Raw genomic sequence first — 19,609 nt, forward strand, 5'->3', positions numbered from 1 at the left:
TGAACCCTAATGGACCCGCGAATGTTTTTCCGAGACACGACTGGTTCAGCGATTTTAGCTCAAATGACAGACCTGGACCCGGGTGGACCTGAAAATGCTTTTGAGATCCGACTATACCCGACATTCATTTTTAAAGGAGATCTTTTGTGTTTGTTCATAATCATTCCATGGACCCCACAAACCTAAACACAGGCTAGAGGTCAGTTATGCTCCATAATGAAACGCAGCGGGGAGAAATCTCTAAGGCCTTCTGACAGAAACCTTTGGGAACCTAGCAGCTAAATACTGCCACTGCTGCCCTCTACTGGATGGTCTTGGGGAGGGTATATACACATACAACCACATGTCTCGCCAACTGCTTTGGAGGATCACGCTAGGCGTCCGCGTCCCACTCCCCGTTCAACAGGCACCTGCCTCGACCAACCTGTAGGAGTTGCTATTGCAGCGACAGAGATCCCATCCCACCCACCACAGTTTTCTCCCACCTTTGTTTGTTTCCAATTCCTCCTGTGTACTCTGGTCCCCGCGTTGCTGCCAATATTACCCCCAGCGTGACTCTGTCTGCCGAGGGCGTAGAGAACATATCCTCTGGTACAACAGCAGGGAGACAGCAGCTGCTTCTGTTTACCTTTCTGGGCTCTATATGCACAGCAGCATAATTGGAATTTAAATTAGGGTATTCCTTATACTTCCTTATACAGTGTCATCATGCAGTTGTTTAACTATATAGAAGTGTCTATTTGTACGTCTCTAAATGTTTTGATGAATTGAACATGGTGGACCCTGTTGTAAAAAAGTGTAATGATTAATTGGGTCGTCCACTCACAGTTAACAGTCTTTGTATTGAGTTTGTGCTTGAAATGTACTGTAATTCTGCAAACTGTTAATAAATATTTCAATCAATCAATGATGCTAATTGTTGGATAAAATTTATTTTGAGGGTCTTTAGACCCTCAAAATTGACATCGCTAAAGTCTAATAGCCATAGGTTTAATTGTTGAGGCATGCAGCCTCCTACGCTAACATTTGGTAGCTACGGGGTTAAAAGTGGCTGTGCATATTCGCCCAGATAACCTTTGAATTCCAGGCTAATAAATCGTTGATACTCCCGTAGCAGGAGAAGCATAATAATGTACTCAAGTAAAAGTACTCAAGTCCAAATTAAACTATATAAAGATTGTAATGGATTAAAGGGTTGTAAACCTTTTTAGACCAGGAGCATATTTAAACTTTATATTCAATGTTATAAGGTTCAACTGAAAAACTATAATACTATATAAACGAACCTTTTACTGAAAAATACTTTAGGGTAAGAGCAATACCATACTTAAGAAGGAAAAGAGTAGAATTACTTACAGCAGGAAAAATACCAGGACATGACACAATGAACGGAGGCAACACACACTCAACGCAGACTTTTCCAAGGATCAATGTATATTAGCTGGGGAGCAGAACGGACTTTACAGAACAGCATCGTGAAAAGTCTCCCCCGGACAATGTCCGGGATTACATTATATAGGACTGGCAAAACAAAACAAGAATGACATGGGAAGCAATTCATTTTGGGTTCATAGGCTAATAAAATTGTAATATTGGCGACCCCTATGGCCGGGGAGGTCTCCTTAGCTGACGTGGCCACTCACACTTCCTGGGAATTCCCAGGAAGTATGACGAATGGGAAGTGAACCATAAAAGTTCAGAGGTTATCAAACAGTGACTTACAGCGGCACCTTAAGTTGGGAGGACACTCAGGACAGTGTTGGAGACTAAAATAACATTATACCGACGTAATTAAAGCAGCGAGCAAGACGAAGTGTCTGCCGCGGCGAAGGTCGAAAAACATGTTGTTTCACAGAGGGAAGCAGTCAAATCAAAACAATTCTTTATCTCCCGTAGGCTAGAGGAGAGAGAATGTTACTAAATCTACAGTATCTACACATGGCCAATGACCCCTTCATTCACCAAACACCAAAAATACCTATCACTAATGAAGGCTCTGTTTCATGGAAGCAAAAGTTAAAGCCTCAATCTGTGATTTACTTCTGGTTTCTGGTTGGGCAGTATACCGGTATGTAGAACAGCAGGAACGATATTACTAAAACATCATCATTTTACATATTGTGTTAATTGTTTAGGAAACAGCACCAGGCAGTGGGGGAGTGGGGGGGGGGACTCGTTTCACACAAATCACACTTTAGGCCATACAAGGTTTTTCAGTGGTGACAGTTTCCATGGACTGTTATCTCACCATGTGACTTGTGTTTGTGTGTTAGATGTGAGGTTGGAGAGGAGACATCAGACACCTCACACTGGCATGGCCTGCAGAGAAACACACTTTGTTTCTCTCTCTCTCTCTCTTTCTCTCTCTCTCTCTCTCTCTCTCTCTCTCTCTCACTCGCTGTCTCTCACTTTCTCTCTCACTCTCTCTCACTTTCTCTCTCACTCTCTCTGCAGAGATGTATTAGCATTCTGTTGAGGTGCCGAGAATTGACTTCAATATCAACTTCATTAAAAATGCATGCCTCTATTGCTGTAGCGCACGCACGCGCACGCACACACACACACACACACACACACACACACACACACACACACACACACACACACACACACACACACACACATACACACACACACTTCATTCCTCTTGTTCTCCTTTTATCTCTCTCGCATGCAGAATTGCACTGCAGTGTGTTACTGTGATGAAATATTTAAGCTCACTCACACAGTAACACTTGGTGCCAGTCCTGATCAATTGCTCATATTACCATCCCCACTGTGTGTGTGTGTGTGTGTGTGTGTGTGTGTGTGTGTGTGTGTGTGTGTGTGTGTGTGTGTGTGTGTGTGTGTGTGTGTGTGTGTGTGTGTGTGTGTGTGTGTGTGTCTGATTCTATTTATGTTTACAACTTTCTCTTTACACATGATGCTGTAGAAAGTTTGTTCGTGTCTGCATCCGTGTGCGTGCGTGCGTGCGTGCATGTGTGTGTGCGTGCGTGCATGGGTGTATTGTACTTAAGTACAATTTTGAGGTATTTTAACTTTACTGGAGTATTTCAAATTTTCTGTACTTTTACTTCTACTCACTACATCTCACAGGCAAATATTGTACTTTGTACAATATTGTACATTGTGAGATTGTAGATCTGCTATTGTCAAAAGCTTTTTAGACATTTTATGCAGGCTATGTTTACTTTTGTACTTTAAGTATATTTTGATACCAATAAGTGTTTCTACACGTACATTGGAGTACATGTTTACATCGTGCTAGCATTCCAGAGCTAGCCAGGTGTAGCTGAGGACCGTCCGCGACCATCCGTAATCAATAGAAAACATTAAAAGATGGAGGTCTCCGTCCAAGGCAGTCAGTGTGTGTAAGCCATTAAGACCTGGAAAGCATCTGTGTCACTTTAGCGTTCATCCACAATAACCATTATTTTATACTTTAGCTATTGAAAAATAGCAGATATACAACCTGATAGCATGACAGCAAGTGCCACGCTATGAGCTTGTAGATCAGCTTTTTTTCTTTTTTCAAATTGTGAAAATGTGTGCAAATCTTTCAATATAGTATTCATTACCAGCAAACCTTTTTAACTCAAATATTGTCGGAACAACATATTTTCATGGGGGTCGGTGGTAAAATTCATATAATCTTTGGGGTCCTTGACATGAGAACCACTGATAGGTTTTTCAGAAAACTGTCATGATTTAGAGACATTTGTCGAATCTGGTCTCAGGTCTCAATGGGTTTGTTCCACCTTGCAGGGCCCTCGAGAGGCTGGTACCAGCGCTCCAAGGTGCTGCAGATCCAGGCGTGTGTGAGCATGCTGATGGAGTGGGCCTCCAGGTCGGGACTGGGTCACCTGGCCCACAAGTTCTTCAGCAAGTTCAACAGCGCAGTGTGTCTACTGGCCACGCCGCCAAAGCAGCTCACACAGGTACCGTACACGCACACACGCACCGTTTTCAAATAGCTGATTTTTTTTGGGGGCTTGTTTTCATAGAACGCTTGGCCGCTTGTTTCTCTTTTTAAGTGTTTCCTTCCACCTGTTCAGTGGATTATAGAACTAGAGGAATAGCATGTTCCTCTGCTTGCATTTAATTACATTTAATTGCATTTAATTAATTACAGTACGTCCTCCCACCAGTGAAACTGGGACCAGCATATATAGAGCTAGGTCCTGTTGAGAAAAAGTTGAGAAATATGTCTACAGCATCATTATAATTATAAACCCCAACAAAGTGTGTCATAAAGTGGGTTATGATGACACCCAGACATGTAGTCCTACCTGGAGAGTAATTAACTGAAAGTTACTGATACCGTATACTCTACCACTCCACTACTTACAGCTAACAAGGTTACTGAAAGTGAAGTTTCTGCAGGTCTATGACAGAAAATATGAATACGGAGAGAGAAGTATTTTTTACGACATAGTGCTGCAGAAATCTAGCCATCTATATCTCTATATAGCTTATATAATGCAATACTTTGTGTGTGTGTGTGTGTGTGTGTGTGTGTGTGTGTGTGTGTGTGTGTGTGTGTGTGTAATCTCGCCAACTGCTGGACCGATAATTAACTTAGATTTTATAATGGAAGTCAGTGGAGCTCTGATTGGGTTAGACAGACAGACAGACAGACTGCTTTATTTGTCCTCGCAGAAATTCATTTTGCGCCAAGCAGCCATCGTGACTCAAAAATCACAATACATAAATTCACAATGCATAGACAGACCATACAATACATTGATAATACAAGCAACACAACACCTCTTTCACAGAGAGGAAAATTAAATAGGCTGCCAGTCATAGTTCAAGAGGCTTCACATCAAGTCACATTATTACACATTTTATGTTCAGAACTGAGATCGGGCCTGTTTCTTCGGAAGACCTATATTCTTGTGGGGACACAAATTATCTCTGAGCCAGAGCTTGCAACTGCGGTATAGTGTACGTACATTTGACGTCCAAAAGTGTAGGTATATAGGTTAATATATCTATTAACCTACTCAAGTTTACTGACAGAGGAAAGGCGATAGAGGACAGATTGCGGACCCTCCTTCACCTGGGTGAAATGTACTCACAATGCACTCATATCATAATCCCCAAACGGGTATGGACTAGAATTAGAAATGAGAATATGATGATGTCAAAGCAGGCAGGTCTCACCTCTATAATGGTCCCGGTCAGATCCAGACCGGAGCCCGGACAAATCACATGGGGATCCTGCAATCCACATGATTCGATTTCTAAACGACCTAAATAGCCCCCCCCCCCCCCCCCCTGATGAAACACGCCGTGTTTATTAGATTACCCTCCCAGCTCTTTGGTACAGGGATCCCCTTCCCGAACCCAAGCCCCATGGTGATAAGACACTGATCTCAGAAATCCATCACATAAGCTGCTGCTTAATCTTCTCCCTTAGACTCATCAATAGACAGATTTCATCCAAATGCTCTCATCATGTTTTTCTAGGAGACAGACCAAAACCCTCGGCCGGGCTGTTGGCCGATGCTGTTGGTATCTCTGCTGTCTGGAAGAAACCACCTAACTCCAAAATGTAAAATTTTCGGGAAATGAAAAAACATCCAGCTCAAGTGGAGTTAGGAGGTTTTTGCCAAAGCGCTTTTTAATACTTTTCATTGGTTCAATAGTGTTCAATAGCACTGATTTATGAAGAAAAAAAAACGGGTGGAGTTAGCTGGTTTAGCAGATAGTTTGAGGATCGAATGGACTTAGGAGGTTTTCGCCGAAGCACTTTTCTATACTTTCCTTTGGTTCAATATTTTTTTTAACCAACACACAGATGTACAGTAAAGGGTGTTCAATAGCATTGATTTAAATAAAATAAATAATAATCCAAAACCTCAAAAATGGATTTAGGTGGTTTCTTCCGGACAGCAACGAATAATGTCAATATAGGATAACTGTGTCAGCTATCTATCAGTATTAGCACAATGTTAGCTAAAGTGGTGGTGGTCCAGGGAGCTAAGACTGCTTCCATAGGATGAGCGTGTCAGCGCTGGTCTTCGGACAGCCCCGATGGAGACACCGCCAAGCGAGCTCAAACATTTGGTGCACGCCCCCGACTGGAGCGGCTTGGAGAGGCAGACGCTACGCTAGTCCTCGCTCCAAGCTCCGCTCCTAGCTTTATATAAACCCTCTAACCCTTTAAGATCTGTGTCACCTTAGCTTTTAGACACTTTTAACCTGGATTATTTTATTCTTTAGCTATTGAAAAATAGCAGATATACATAGCGTGGCACCGAGTGCTGTGCTACTAGCTTGGAGATCTGTTATATTTTGGAGAAAAATTTTAAATGTGTGCAAATCTTTGAATATAATTCATATTCTTTCCCAGCAAATGTTTTAATTCAAATCTTAGCTTGGAGCAACTTATTTTCAGATGGGGTTCCGCGGCCAAATACATATCATTTTTGGGGTCCTTTGGAGAACCACTGAGCCACCGATAATATAGAAACATAGGTTTTTCTGAAAACTGATTGATTCTCCTTTCTCTCTCTCTCTCTCTCTCTCTATCTCTCTCTGTGTGTGTGTGTGTGTGTGTGTGTGTGTGTGTGTGTGTGTGTGTGTGTGTGTGTGTGTGTGTGTGTGTGTGTGTGTGTGTGTGTGTGTGTGTGTGTGTGTGTGTGTGTGTGTGTGTGTGTGTGTGTGTGTGTGTGTGTGTGTGTGTGTGTGTGTGTGTATTTCCGTGCGTGCGCCCATACAGCTGAGTTGGAGGGTGCTGTCCAGTGAACATCCCAGTCTGAAGCCCGTGCAGCTCCACAGGCTGCTCAGCCAGTACCAGCTCACTGCAGAGACAGGCCCTGTCCCCATTTGGCAGCCCAGCAGCGAGGACGAAGCCTATATATACAGGACAGGTGTGTGCCACAATGAAGGTGTGTGCGTGTGTGCATGTGCGTGCACTGCATTTGGGCCAGTACAAAATGACGAAAGACTGGTAAAACATGTCCCAGACAAAGACTGGTAAAACATGTCCCAGACAAAGACTAGTAAAACATGTCCCAGACAAAGACTAGTAAAACATGTCCCAGACAAAGACTAGTAAAACATGTCCCTGCAGACAAATTGGTGACAAAAACAAAAGTAGCCACAGTGAGTCATTTTTATCCCACAATTTTGCAACCCATTTTTTCACCCAGTGTCAATTATCTAATGTAATCCTGGGCGCTACACTTCCTCTGCCAACCTGGGGGGGCAGCGGACTGACCTCATGCTTCCTTCTATGCATGAGGAGTCCAAGCTGCTTCTTTTCACCTGACAGGGGGGAATTTCCCCGGCCGGACGTAGCACGTGGGAGGAACACGTTATTCCGACCAGTTCCTTTCCCCTCCCTAGGGGACACGGGGAGAACATGCAAACTCCACACAGAAAGGCCCTTTCGCCAACCCCACCTCGGGTATGGGCACTGATGACACAGAGGAGGGAGCACGCCCCCAGCGCCCACAGCGTTCCCAGCGGGAATCGAACCCAGGACCTTCTAGTTGTGAGGCGACAGCACAACCGACTGTGCCACCATGCCCCTGGGTCATCCATCATTGAACCAATTTTAATGGGTTTTACGTTTCCTACAATTCCAAGTATTTCATGAATCTAATGAAAAAGTCTAATAATTTCCATGAACAAATGCAAAACAAAAAAATAATAATTAAGAAGTAGTGAAAATAGCAGATCCACAAGGCAAACGTCTAATTAGTCTTTTAGGATCTTGAGCTAAAACGTTTCGGAACCACTCGAGTCTAGTGGGATTATATATATTTTTTAAATAAAAAAAACATGAATTAGCAATAATCACACCATGGGTTTAGCTTTATTAAAGTCTCCCCACGGGACCTTTGAGCAAAGCATGCGTGAACAAGTGCACGTACATCAAGATGTGTTAATTATTTGTAACTTGATTGCCACCATGTTTACATGTTTACACTTTCATGCTGGAGAAGCTTTACTTTAGTGCGGAGGAAAACACACATCATTTTTAAAGACTGGTATTAATAATGAAGCACCTTTAGAGACAACTGGGGATACCTGAGAGACAACCCTACTCTGAATATTCAGGAGCTTGTGTGTGTGTGTGTGTGTGTGTGTGTGTGTGTGTGTGTGTGTGTGTGTGTGTGGGTGTGTGGGTGTGGGTGTCGGTGTGTGTGTCTGTGTGCACCGTGCATGCAACATGCGTGTGTGTGCTGTGTGCTCGCGTGTGCGTGTATTATCGGTGCTCTATTGTGAGGGGCAGGTTGAAATTCACACGATAATGTGAAGTGAGTGATGGCTTTGGAATCAAGCACAGTTGTTGACTTTCTGGAATTAATTAAAAAAATATATATATGCACAAAACTCATGCACCTGTAACCTAACATGCAACTATTGCAATAGTTCTAGTTCATAGTGCGAAGCTCAACACCGCCACTCGGTGGTATTGCATTGCAACTGTCCTCACTCAGACATGAAGACATACATACGGACGTATACATAGGGACACACAAAGCCCTTCTATGGAGACGGTGTGCCACCGCTCAGAAATGGCAAAAAGATCGCAACCATGACCTTGATGCAATTGTCGTCCTGTGTGTGTGTGTGTGTGTGTGTGTGTGTGTGTTTGTGTGTGCGTGCGTGTGTGTGTGTCTAGTGGACCTGCTGGAGAGCTTCGAGAACCACCCCCCCATCGTGCTGCCCAGCGGGGGCTTCCGGGTGGACGTGGACAGCGAGTGCGTGGAGGACAGCATCTACCGGCAGCTGCTCTACGTGCGCCACTACCTCTGGGGGCTGCGCGCCAAGACGCACACGCAGACGCAGCACGCCGCCGTGCCCGTGCACACGCACTCCAACGGGACCAACACGGCCGGCGACTGGCAGCCGGACGTTGTGCAGGTCAGCCGCCCTGCGCTGTGACACGCAAAGACATCGAGGAACACGCGATCACGCACATACACACACACACACACACATGCGTGCGCATATGTGTGCAGTGGTGGAAGAAGCATTTATTGATTGATTGAATGCTTTTAGTTTTATCGGTCGGAAATGTAAACTCCACCTGGTACACTGAGACATTAAAGCTAAAAGGACAACACAAACATGTCCCGGGGACTTGTTTCCATTGTGGTCCCGCGTATTCGATTAATCAACATGGCATACAAAATTAACACGATAATACTTCGTCATCAACAAATGTACCTCCCCTTTTTCAGGCCAATTTAGAGAGAAACCAGTGTTACACATCCTTTAGCGCAGGGGTTCGCAACGTTTTGGGCTGGGCTGAGGGACCCCCGGGAATGCTTTGGCCACGTCTCGCGACCCCCAGAAGCCCTGCTTTAATGGATGCTGTCGGAGCATTCCACATTTTGGTGGCAGAGAGAGAACTTTCACATGTTTGTTCTAAAGTTGGGTGGTACCAGTCAGATCATGGTGGCTCCCTCTGTGCTGGTATGAGGGTACTGAGGGCAATGTCTGTTCTTAAGTACAGTACTTGAGTAAATGTACTTAGCTCCGTTCCACCATTGCACACACACACACACACATGTATGCACGCACGCATGCTACGTACACTCGTATGCACACACATAAAACACACACCTAGACGTAATCTAGGTCATGTGCCCCAGCAGCTGTGGTCCTTGTGCAGTTCCTCCTAATCCCACAGATAAAATAACTGTAGCACGCGTGTGCACGTGTGCGTGCGCGCACACACACACACACACACACACACACACACACACACACACACACACACACACACACACACACACACACACACACACACACACACACAGTCACGCACGCACGCACGCGCGCACACACACACACACACACACACACACCTAGAAACCTAGACATGGTTAAATCATTTCTAATCTGATTAGTCTTTAGGGTGGCTAATTGGTGGGAACGGACGGCTGGAGTGTAATCCCTGGTGTTACGGCACCTTCATACACACACACACACACACACACACACACACACACACACAGATGCACGGGTGCTGTCAGTATATCATTGTTGTCGGGCAGAAACCTCTTATCTCCAATATTTTAACTTTTTGTACTTTTTCATAAATTAATGCCCTATACTTGATCATACTACAGCTTCACACAACAGCATCAAAAGTAGCAGATCTACAAGCTCGAAGCGACGCTTCAACATATACAGATTATTTTAGAGATCCACAAGAACGTACTGTACTCTGCACCATTATGTCCCTTTACTTCACCTTGTTTCACCTTTGAAGCATTTTGATTGACTTGTTGTGGTCGTATCTGGTCCTACTCTACCCTACCATCCATCCATCCATCCATCCATCCATCCATCCATCCATCCATCCATCCATCCATCCATCCATCCATCCATCCATCCATCCATCCATCCACCCATCCATCCATCCATCCACCCACCCACCCATCCATCCACCCACCCACCCATCCACCCACCCATCCATCCATCCATCCATCCACCCACCCATCCATCCACCCACCCATCCATCCACCCATCCACCCACCCATCCATCCACCCACCCATCCATCCATCCACCCACCCATCCACCCACCCATCCACCCATCCATCCACCCATCCATCCATCCACCCACCCACCCATCCACCCACCCACCCATCCATCCATCCACCCACCCATCCATCCACCCACCCATCCACCCACCCATCCACCCATCCATCCATCCACCCACCCACCCATCCACCCATACACCCATCCATCCACCCATCCACCCATCCACCCATCCACCCACCCATCCATCCATCCACCCACCCATCCATCCACCCACCCATCCATCCACCCACCCATCCACCCATCCATCCACCCACCCATCCACCCACCCATCCACCCACCCATCCATCCATCCACCCACCCACCCACCCACCCATCCATCCATCCATCCACCCACCCACCCACCCACCCATCCATCCACCCACCCACCCACCCACCCATCCATCCACCCACCCACCCATCCACCCACCCATCCACCCATCCACCCATCCACCCACCCATCCACCCATCCACCCACCCACCCATCCACCCATCCATCCACCCATCCACCCATCCACCCACCCCACCCCAGCGGGAGCTACTACCCCCCAGTCACAGCAGCCCTCGCTCCGGGGGCGGAGGGGACCAGCATGGGGACGAGGCGGTGGTCCCTGAGAGCGGCGGGGGGGACGACGACAGAGGGAGGGACAGACCTCCACCTGGACAGACGCACTACAGCGGGGACGACGACAGAGGGAGGGACAGACCTCCACCTGGACAGACGCACTACAGCAGCCTCCGGAGGAATGGGACCCTGGTCCACCAGCACCACACAGCACCCCGGCAGCAGCAGCAGCAGGCCGCCGACCCGTCCTCCTCCTGCCTCCTGACGCCCCCCCACACCCCGCTGTACCCCGAGGGGGGCGGGTCAGGGCCCGCCGGGGGCCTCTTAGGCCACGCCCCGCAGATGAACGGCTGCGCCGGCGGCGGCAGGACGATGGCGGAGTGCAAGAAGACCAACGGGCTGATCAGCAACGGCCTGGAAGGTGAGAAGAGTCCTGTCCACGTATGATATCCTCGTATACCGCTGTCGGGCACACACCTCTTAAAGGACAACTTTAGTTTTTTTCAACCAAGGTTCATGTTTTAGGTTGTTATTAGAGAAAGTAAAAGATGAGTGTTAATTCTTTCTCATTTGCTGCTTTCTTTCGTTTTAGGGATTTTAGCTGTTTTTGACAGGGGCGCGGGGGCATTCGAGCATGGGGCATATGTATTTTTGTACAACATTTTATGGTGATTTATTTTTTATTTATTTACTATAGTCCTAATAAACCCCAGGAAATTACATCTGGCCACGGAAGATCACAGGATCTACTGAATGTGAAGGTAACCTACTGGGGGAAGGCTTATACTGTGTGTATAGGCTCAATATGTCAGTTTGTCACATTCAATAGATCCTGTGATCTTTTGTGGCCAGATGTAATTTCTTGGGATCTAGTAGGACTATAGTAAAAAAAATCGACATACACTTTTGTAAAAAAACATACATATTTGGCCCCATGCTCGAATGCCCCCGCCCCCCTGTCAAAAACAGCTAAAATCCCTAAAACAAAAAAGGAGCAAATGAAAGAAAATTAACACACACCTTTTAGTTTATCTAATAACAACCTAAAACACGAACCTTGGTTGGAAAAAAAAAAACTAAAATTGTCCTTTAATCTAATGGATTTTAATAATCCATGATTACTACTAATACACATGTCACACAAAAAGCATCACAAGTATAGCAGATCTATACTCGCTGGAAACACAGCACGAAGCCGCAAAGCTGTTTTTGAATTTGAATCCTGAAAAGTGACAGTTTTGGAAATATGACGTTTACACCCAACAGAGTCGTCTCTGTGTGCGACAGTGCGAGGTTGGGCTTGTCATTATAGTGTGAAGTCGCTTTAGTCAGTTGTGTAATTCACTGGTTAAATATTTATATTTTATTTAATCACTCTGGCATGTAGAAATTGTGGAATTTGTTCAAAATGTGTAAAGAGTTCTAATTGACAAATCTACAAACTCATTGTAAACGATAAAATAGTGCATAAAAATAAATAAATTGGGAGGGTAAAATAGGATACTGTATATATAGATGCTGTGTTCACACTGGCAGATACAAAGCTACAGTTTAGCATTTTAAATGGACGCACATGAGCATACAAAGCGACACCTAACTACAAAAGCTATAACAGCTACAAAGCTATACAGATAAAGTTGAACTGGCTTCAATTTCAGATACAATGCTACAAAGTGACAGATATGCTGCGTAGCTTGTATCTTTGTATATGCTGTATCTGCCGGTGTGAACGCCGCGATACAAGGGCTGTTATAGATACAAGGGTTTCTCACAGTGTTGTATGGCCGGGTGTGAACAGCATGTGCGTTGAGATGTAGTGAGTGTAGTGAGTGTGACATCTGCTGGTTAGACTGGGACCTGAAAGGGAAGAACACAACATTATGCAAAACTTTTATTATGTTCAATTCAGAAAACATCCAGAAAATGGAACTCTTATCTACTTATTTGTTATCTTTGGATGGTGTTACTCTGGATAACAGCACGACGTATAGGCACATAGAAATTGTCTTGGTGTGTCTACCGTTCTACTTTGAATCCATTCGTCAGTATTTTCCAGATTGGTTAAGCATACTTGATAAATATGCTGTGCACTTTTATACCACCCACCCCCTTTGTCTTAACTGGCCGTTTATATTCAGCCTGAAAACCACAGTTTATATTTTCCTTTGTTTTATTTTATTTTTCATAAATGAATGCCCACCTTTGTCCTACTACAACTACAGTGTCACACACAAGTAAAACATTAGCCAATCTAAAAGCTCTGTAGAAACTGTTTTGGAATTTGAATAGTGAAAAACAGTTACGACATATTGAGGTTTCCACCCGACAGAGACGATATTGTCATGTGTTCTAAAAATGTGCTGTGCTCTGGTATAAGTGGTGTGGCTAACATGAAACGTGCATGTTTGTGTGGGTTCTGTCCTGTCTGTGTATAGATCTCCTCATGTCCTCATGATTCATTCACCATTTCGCTGTCGGGCACAAACCTTGTATCTCCATATTTCATCTTTTTTAAACCAATTAATTAATTAATGAATTAATTGATTAATGATAGGGTAAGTGATTTTCTTTCGTTTATTCATTTAGGCCTGACCTTGAAATTTAAAAGATTTCTTCTAAATCCTCCAGTCTTCTGAAATAAATATTTTCACGATTCTTCAAAAATAGCAGACCTACAAGCTCGTAGCGCACCACTCGGCGCTATGAGCTTGTAGATCTGCTATTTTTCAATAGCTAAATTATAACAATGTTTAAAACACCAAAATGGGTTAAAATAAGTGGAAGGATTAAATAAGTAGCTCTATATATTCTGATGGTACTCATCGCTATAGAGTGTTTTGTTCAGTAACAGGAATCTACATCTCTCCCCAGCTCTTTATTCAAGAAAATGCATTTTAAGGTCTAGGATACCAATTTTATCCAATCAGGATAGAGAGAACTCACGTGTTTTAATAAACATTAAACAAGTGGATAGCTAGAATGCTATGAAAATGTGGGCATTAGTACATTTGTACTTTTCTCCTGATTGGCTGAAATGTTGTCACCTACACCTACAGTACCCGAAAATGCATTTTTTTTTTTAGCTGGAGAGACGGGTGACTAAACAAACACTCTCACCAAAAAAAGATCACTTACCCTACCTTTTTAGGGCATATGGCGACATCCTGCAGATGTTGTGCATTTGTCCAACCCTATAGCGAGACCCTGTGTTTGTGTGTGTTGGTGTGTTGGTGTGTGTGTGTGTTGGTGTGTGTGTGTTCCTCTGCAGGGTGTGTCAGTGGTGGTGGGTGTGACTTTCCTTTCCCTGTCCCCTCCCCTGGCGCCCCTCCCCTCCCTGATGACTTGTGTGTGGTGTTTGTAGTGGAGCTGGACAAGGGACCTTATGGACTGGGCATGGGACTCATAGACGGCCTGGTGAGTGGGTACACCACGCGCACACACACACACACACACACACACACACACACACACACACACACACACACACACGTGACACGCACAAGACGCATTCACACATGCACACGCAGTGCGCAGTTCAGTTAGTTGAATGGCTGGCATTGGTGATCCATTTCTTCCATTGACTATCACATAGTGTTACTGAAAGATGGTGCCCAGCTAGTAGATATAAGGGGCTCCATTTTCGTCACCGCTAAACCCCTTATCCCTAAACTTTTTTTTTAAAACTATTTTGCAGAAAAAAAAATTAATCGTTAAAATGGCCAGTCTACAAGCTCACAATGTGTCAATGTAGATTGGCTAGTTGAACTATTCAAAAATGTTTTTCAAAATAGTAAAGAAAAGGCAAAGAAGTTTAGGGATAAGGGGTTTAGCGGTGACGAAAATGGAGCCCAAGGTGTTTTATTGATAAGTTGACTGACCACTGACTATGATCACTGCAAGGACTTCATCTTTACTGTCACATCACTTGGTTTACAGACAAAAGTGGGTGATCTGAGCTCCATCATTTTGTTGTGGGCAAGCAAGAAACATTTTAACATCACGAAACCAAATTCAACAGCTGAACTAACTTACGCACGCAGACAGACACGCACGCACTAAGATTTGTGCCTCTCGCAGCACACCCCACTGAACGCTCCCGGCATCTACATCCGGACGCTGATCCCCGACGGTCCGGCTGCCTCCGACGGTCGCCTGAGGATCGGAGACCGCATCCTGGCCGTCAACGGCACCAGCCTGATCGGAGCCGACTACCAGAGGTAAGAGAGCCGGCTATATAGGGGACATGGATGGATATATGGGGTGTGTGTCTACACTCACAGCAAGCCTTTTATGAACAGAGGAGCGCTTTGGATATCGTTGCACGCCAGAGCAGAAACCTCTCATGTCCATATTCTTCTTGACTTTATTTGTTTATTTTGATGGGACAGTGCATATTAATGGACATTACATATTCACGCTACGTAAATATTTACCGAATTTTGCAAAGATGCACATTTTCATCCGTATAGTCCACCACACAAAACATGGCAGGCAGTGAAGCACATTACACTACAAGGCAAAGCATAAAACATTCTAACTTTTGTTCAGTAGATACATGCTCTGAATATACAGCATGAGGTTTCCCACCCAACATATTAGTGCTACACAACGTGACGATACCGCTCATTGACTGTGGACGATTGTAGACATTGAGAGGCACGCCCCCTCCCCTAACGGAGATGATGATGATGATGATATGAATATGGTCATTATAGAGGCAGTGAGGCAGGGTTTAATGATGGAAGTGTTGTTGGGTGATACAGATATCGACAACCAAAATGTTGTTGTCAGTGGTAACCCCCACCCCCCCTCCCCCCGCACCCCCTCATCCTGTCTCCACGGCTATCGGCCTTTTAGCTGATCAATATGTCGGACCGATCAGTACCCTGGCCAGACATATTGAAGAGTCCTACACCACCGATTTAGCCTACTGACATCAAAAAGTGCAAAATGTTCTAGTCAATTTGAAAAACGTGGATTTCATTGAACGGAAATGTACGTGGAAGTGTTGTTGGGTGATGAAGACAACCAAAATGGTGTTGTCAGTGGTAACCTGACAGGCCGCGGACTAAAAAGTGTAGGAACCACTGCTCTGATCCATACTCTGTCTCGGCTGAGCGTCATATGAGACCTATATAGTCCAGATATTCCAGGGACTCAAATGTGGGTCCACAGGCTAATGAGGGGTCCAGTTTGGGAAGCACTAATAATGGTGTATCCTCTGTGTGTTGTGTGCAGCGCTGTGGACCTGATCCGCCTGGGAGGGGGCCGCTTGCGCTTCCTGGTGGCCAAGTCTGACCTGGAGGTGTCCGAGAAGATCAGTGCCTCTTCCTGCTGACCCAGCCTCCACAGAACACACACACACACACACACACACACTAGGGATAATATGAAGAAAAGAACATGTCACGATTATTGTTGCAGAAATGATTGCAATTAACAATATTGGCGATATAATCAAAATATGCGTACAACTTTTGTTAACCATTTCTGGTGCGATCTGAAAGCTCACGTTGTGAACTTGTAGATCTGCTGTTTTTGGAGAATGGAATTGTGTAGCGTGAAATGTAACAAATGCACTCTTTAGTTACAGGTCCGTTTTAAGCGTGGAGAGTGTAAGTGGTACTGAATTTGCAGCTCAACAAATGTGAACTTTAATGTCCACATTACGATTATTTAGAGCATTTTTCAATCACGATGAACGATAATCCTTCCCTAACACACACACGCACGCACACGCACGCACGCACGCACGCACGCACGCACACACACACACACCCTTAAATCATGAATGTGAAATCCAGTAATCAGCAGCACACAGAGCCAAGCAATCATAATGGGAGATGCCCTCCTCCAATAAAAAGATCTGCCTCATTAACTTGAACGCCCTGTTGGGTAACCTGATGATGCACACAGCCCAGCTGGTCCATGGTTGAAGTGGACAACTGTGTGTGTGTGTGTGTGTGTGTGTGTGTGTGTGTGTGTGTGTGTGTGTGTGTGTGTGTGTGTGTGTGTGTGTGTGTGTGTGTGTGTGTGTGTGTGTGTGTGTGTGTGTGTGTGTGTGTGTGTGTGTGTGTGTGTGTGTGTGTGTGTGTGTGTGTGTGTGTGACGGCAGCACAGTCAAAGCACAGTGGAATATACGGCTTATTTCTTCTAGACCGTCCCCCTGGAGAAGCATACTGTACGTGTGGAGAGCATACTGTACAGCATACTGTACGTGTGCTCACAACAACAACAAGGCTGTGTTGTCACTCCGGCGTCAATCATTCATTGCATCGTATTGCAGCAGGTAGAAGGAATCAATGACAGTCCTTAGTACCACCTGAAGTAGCATGGTAAACTATCAAATGTGCTCAGTAGACGGTGTGGACAGAAAAATGTGACCCGTTAATCAGTTTCCTGGTCCTGTCATATACTTTTATTTTTATTTTTAAGTAGTGTGGCGTTATGTTAATCTGTTCAGAACATATTTGCATTACACTCCCCTTTGGGCCAATCGGTGTGAAAGGTCCCAGTGCAGAACCAAGTTTTTATTTACGTTTTCCGTTCATAACTGAGATATCCGGGGGCGATAACATTATTTACTTGGCAGAGGTAACTATCTACAATCTACATGACTGAGAACATCAAAGCACTCTGTGTCATTATCAACTGCTGGATACAACACAGCCTGGAACTCAGACACTGACTGTACAACAAACAGTGCTTATGGAATGGAATGTTTCCCCCTTTTCTAATACTGTATAAATACCTTTTAGCAGTGGTAGACCGTTCTCTTTGTTATATATTTAATGGACTATTAGGATTTCTGTATGAATGACTTTTATACTGAATTGTCGCTGAAGGGGCTGGTTAGAGGAAGCCACAACAGAAGATACAACAAACAGCCCAAGTGTATACCTCCATTCTCTACAAAACAATGACCCGAGGCTTGGTACAAACATACATGCACACTGCTGCTGTATTACTGTACATTGTCGGTAATCGTGTTATGAGAGTCAAAAGTTATTGAGACAATTTTTTTTTATTTTTTACTTTCCTCTTTTCCTTCCTTTTTTTAAGGTCAGGTGTGCAAGTCCAAAGTACACCACCAGACCACACTTTTTGTGTGTATCTGCTGTATGTATGTGGGTAAGATATGTAAATATTAATTTGTACATAAATCACATTGTTTGTTCATTAGAAGAAACTGGGACTGAAGAACTTTTTTTTCTTCTTTTTTATCACAGTGTTTCTCAGGGTTCCTTAAGGGGGTTCTAAATGGACCCCTACAAGTCTGTAACTGACAGTACACAAATGGACCCTAATGGGTCCATCTTTATACAGCCAGGTGACACACACTTTCAGAAACACTGTTGGATAGCAAACATTGCTAATCTAGTTGTAATCTCATCACCCGTCTACTCAAAGCTGCACCTTGACAAATTTACATTTATTTTTGTTTTATTACTTTGTGTGTGAATCACGCTTTTGTATTACAATCAACCAACCAGCTGCTTTCACTCATGCATGTCATGTTTCTCAGTATTTATACAGTTTAGAATGACATCACCAATGAATAAAGAATTGGAAGGTAGACAATGGAGTTTTATTTTATCCTGTTTCTGAAGATGTTACTGCAACAGGAAATTACATCAGCTTGATCTTTAGGCAGTGATATGGATGGAGCCGGAGGAAGTACTCTGTTATAATTTTAGCACTGAATTATAACTCAGAAACTAACATTTCAAATTAAATAGTTCCAGCATGTGTCTCCACTGTAAGCTGAATTATAAAAAGTGTGAATGGAGTTTCTAGGTGAAAGTGTTTTTTTGACGTGCCAATGTCTGCCATTGAGCCTCATTATAAATTTCTCAAATTAGAAAGCACTATGTTTCTAAAACTATGACACATTTCAAAGATTCCTTTTCAGGCAAACATGTCCACCGTAAGATGAACCTAAATAGGCTATAATGGGGTTGCTAGGTGTAAGTATGTAGGACTAGTAGTAGCATGCCAACGTTTGTGCTATTGCCATAGAGAATGCATTGGGCGTTTAAGTTAAATAACTCAGAGACTACAAAACACTTCAAAGTAAAAAGTAAACTGAATAATAAAAAGTGTGAATGGAGTTTCTACGGTAGGTGAAAGTGATTTTTGATGTGCCTATAGAGCTGCCATTGAGTAGCCTGGTTAATAAACCAGACTAATATCGCACGGGCCGCGGGATATTAGTCAGGGGAGGCTCAGCTTGGATTTCATTTCCAGGGGGGCGGGTTGAAACATTTTCTCTTTGACGCAATTGGTCAGAGCTACTGTCAGTCAAAGGTCTCAAGCATTGAAAGTCACTGTACCAAAGCCCACCCATATTGCATACCGTGTCCCGATTGGCCGCCCCATTTCTCTGGTGTAGGAAATGGGCGTACAATTGAGCCTCTCCAGACCGTAATCCGCCGGCAGGCAATTTATTTTTGTCAACGGCTGATTCGGTCTGGTTTATTAACCAGGCTAGCCAT

The 19,609-nt window shown here is 44.4% G+C and overlaps 1 protein-coding gene across 1 annotated transcript in view; it reads left to right on the plus strand.

The window, feature by feature from the left end:
* Positions 1–16,452, plus strand: part of radil (Ras association and DIL domains) — a gene marked incomplete at both ends in the record, with an annotated part of 39,551 nt that extends 23,099 nt beyond the window's left edge. Inside the window, 7 exon segments of the mRNA XM_083766100.1 lie at positions 3,766–3,938; positions 6,728–6,878; positions 8,642–8,877; positions 11,082–11,535; positions 14,383–14,528; positions 15,192–15,331; positions 16,353–16,452. Of these exon segments, the coding sequence (XP_083622226.1) occupies positions 3,766–3,938; positions 6,728–6,878; positions 8,642–8,877; positions 11,082–11,535; positions 14,383–14,528; positions 15,192–15,331; positions 16,353–16,452 (1,400 nt within the window).
* Between the last annotated feature and the right edge of the window lie 3,157 nt (positions 16,453–19,609).

This window comes from Protomyctophum parallelum, assembly GCF_964188405.1.
Source record: "Protomyctophum parallelum genome assembly, chromosome: 5".
Taxonomy (NCBI): Eukaryota; Metazoa; Chordata; class Actinopteri; order Myctophiformes; family Myctophidae; genus Protomyctophum; species Protomyctophum parallelum.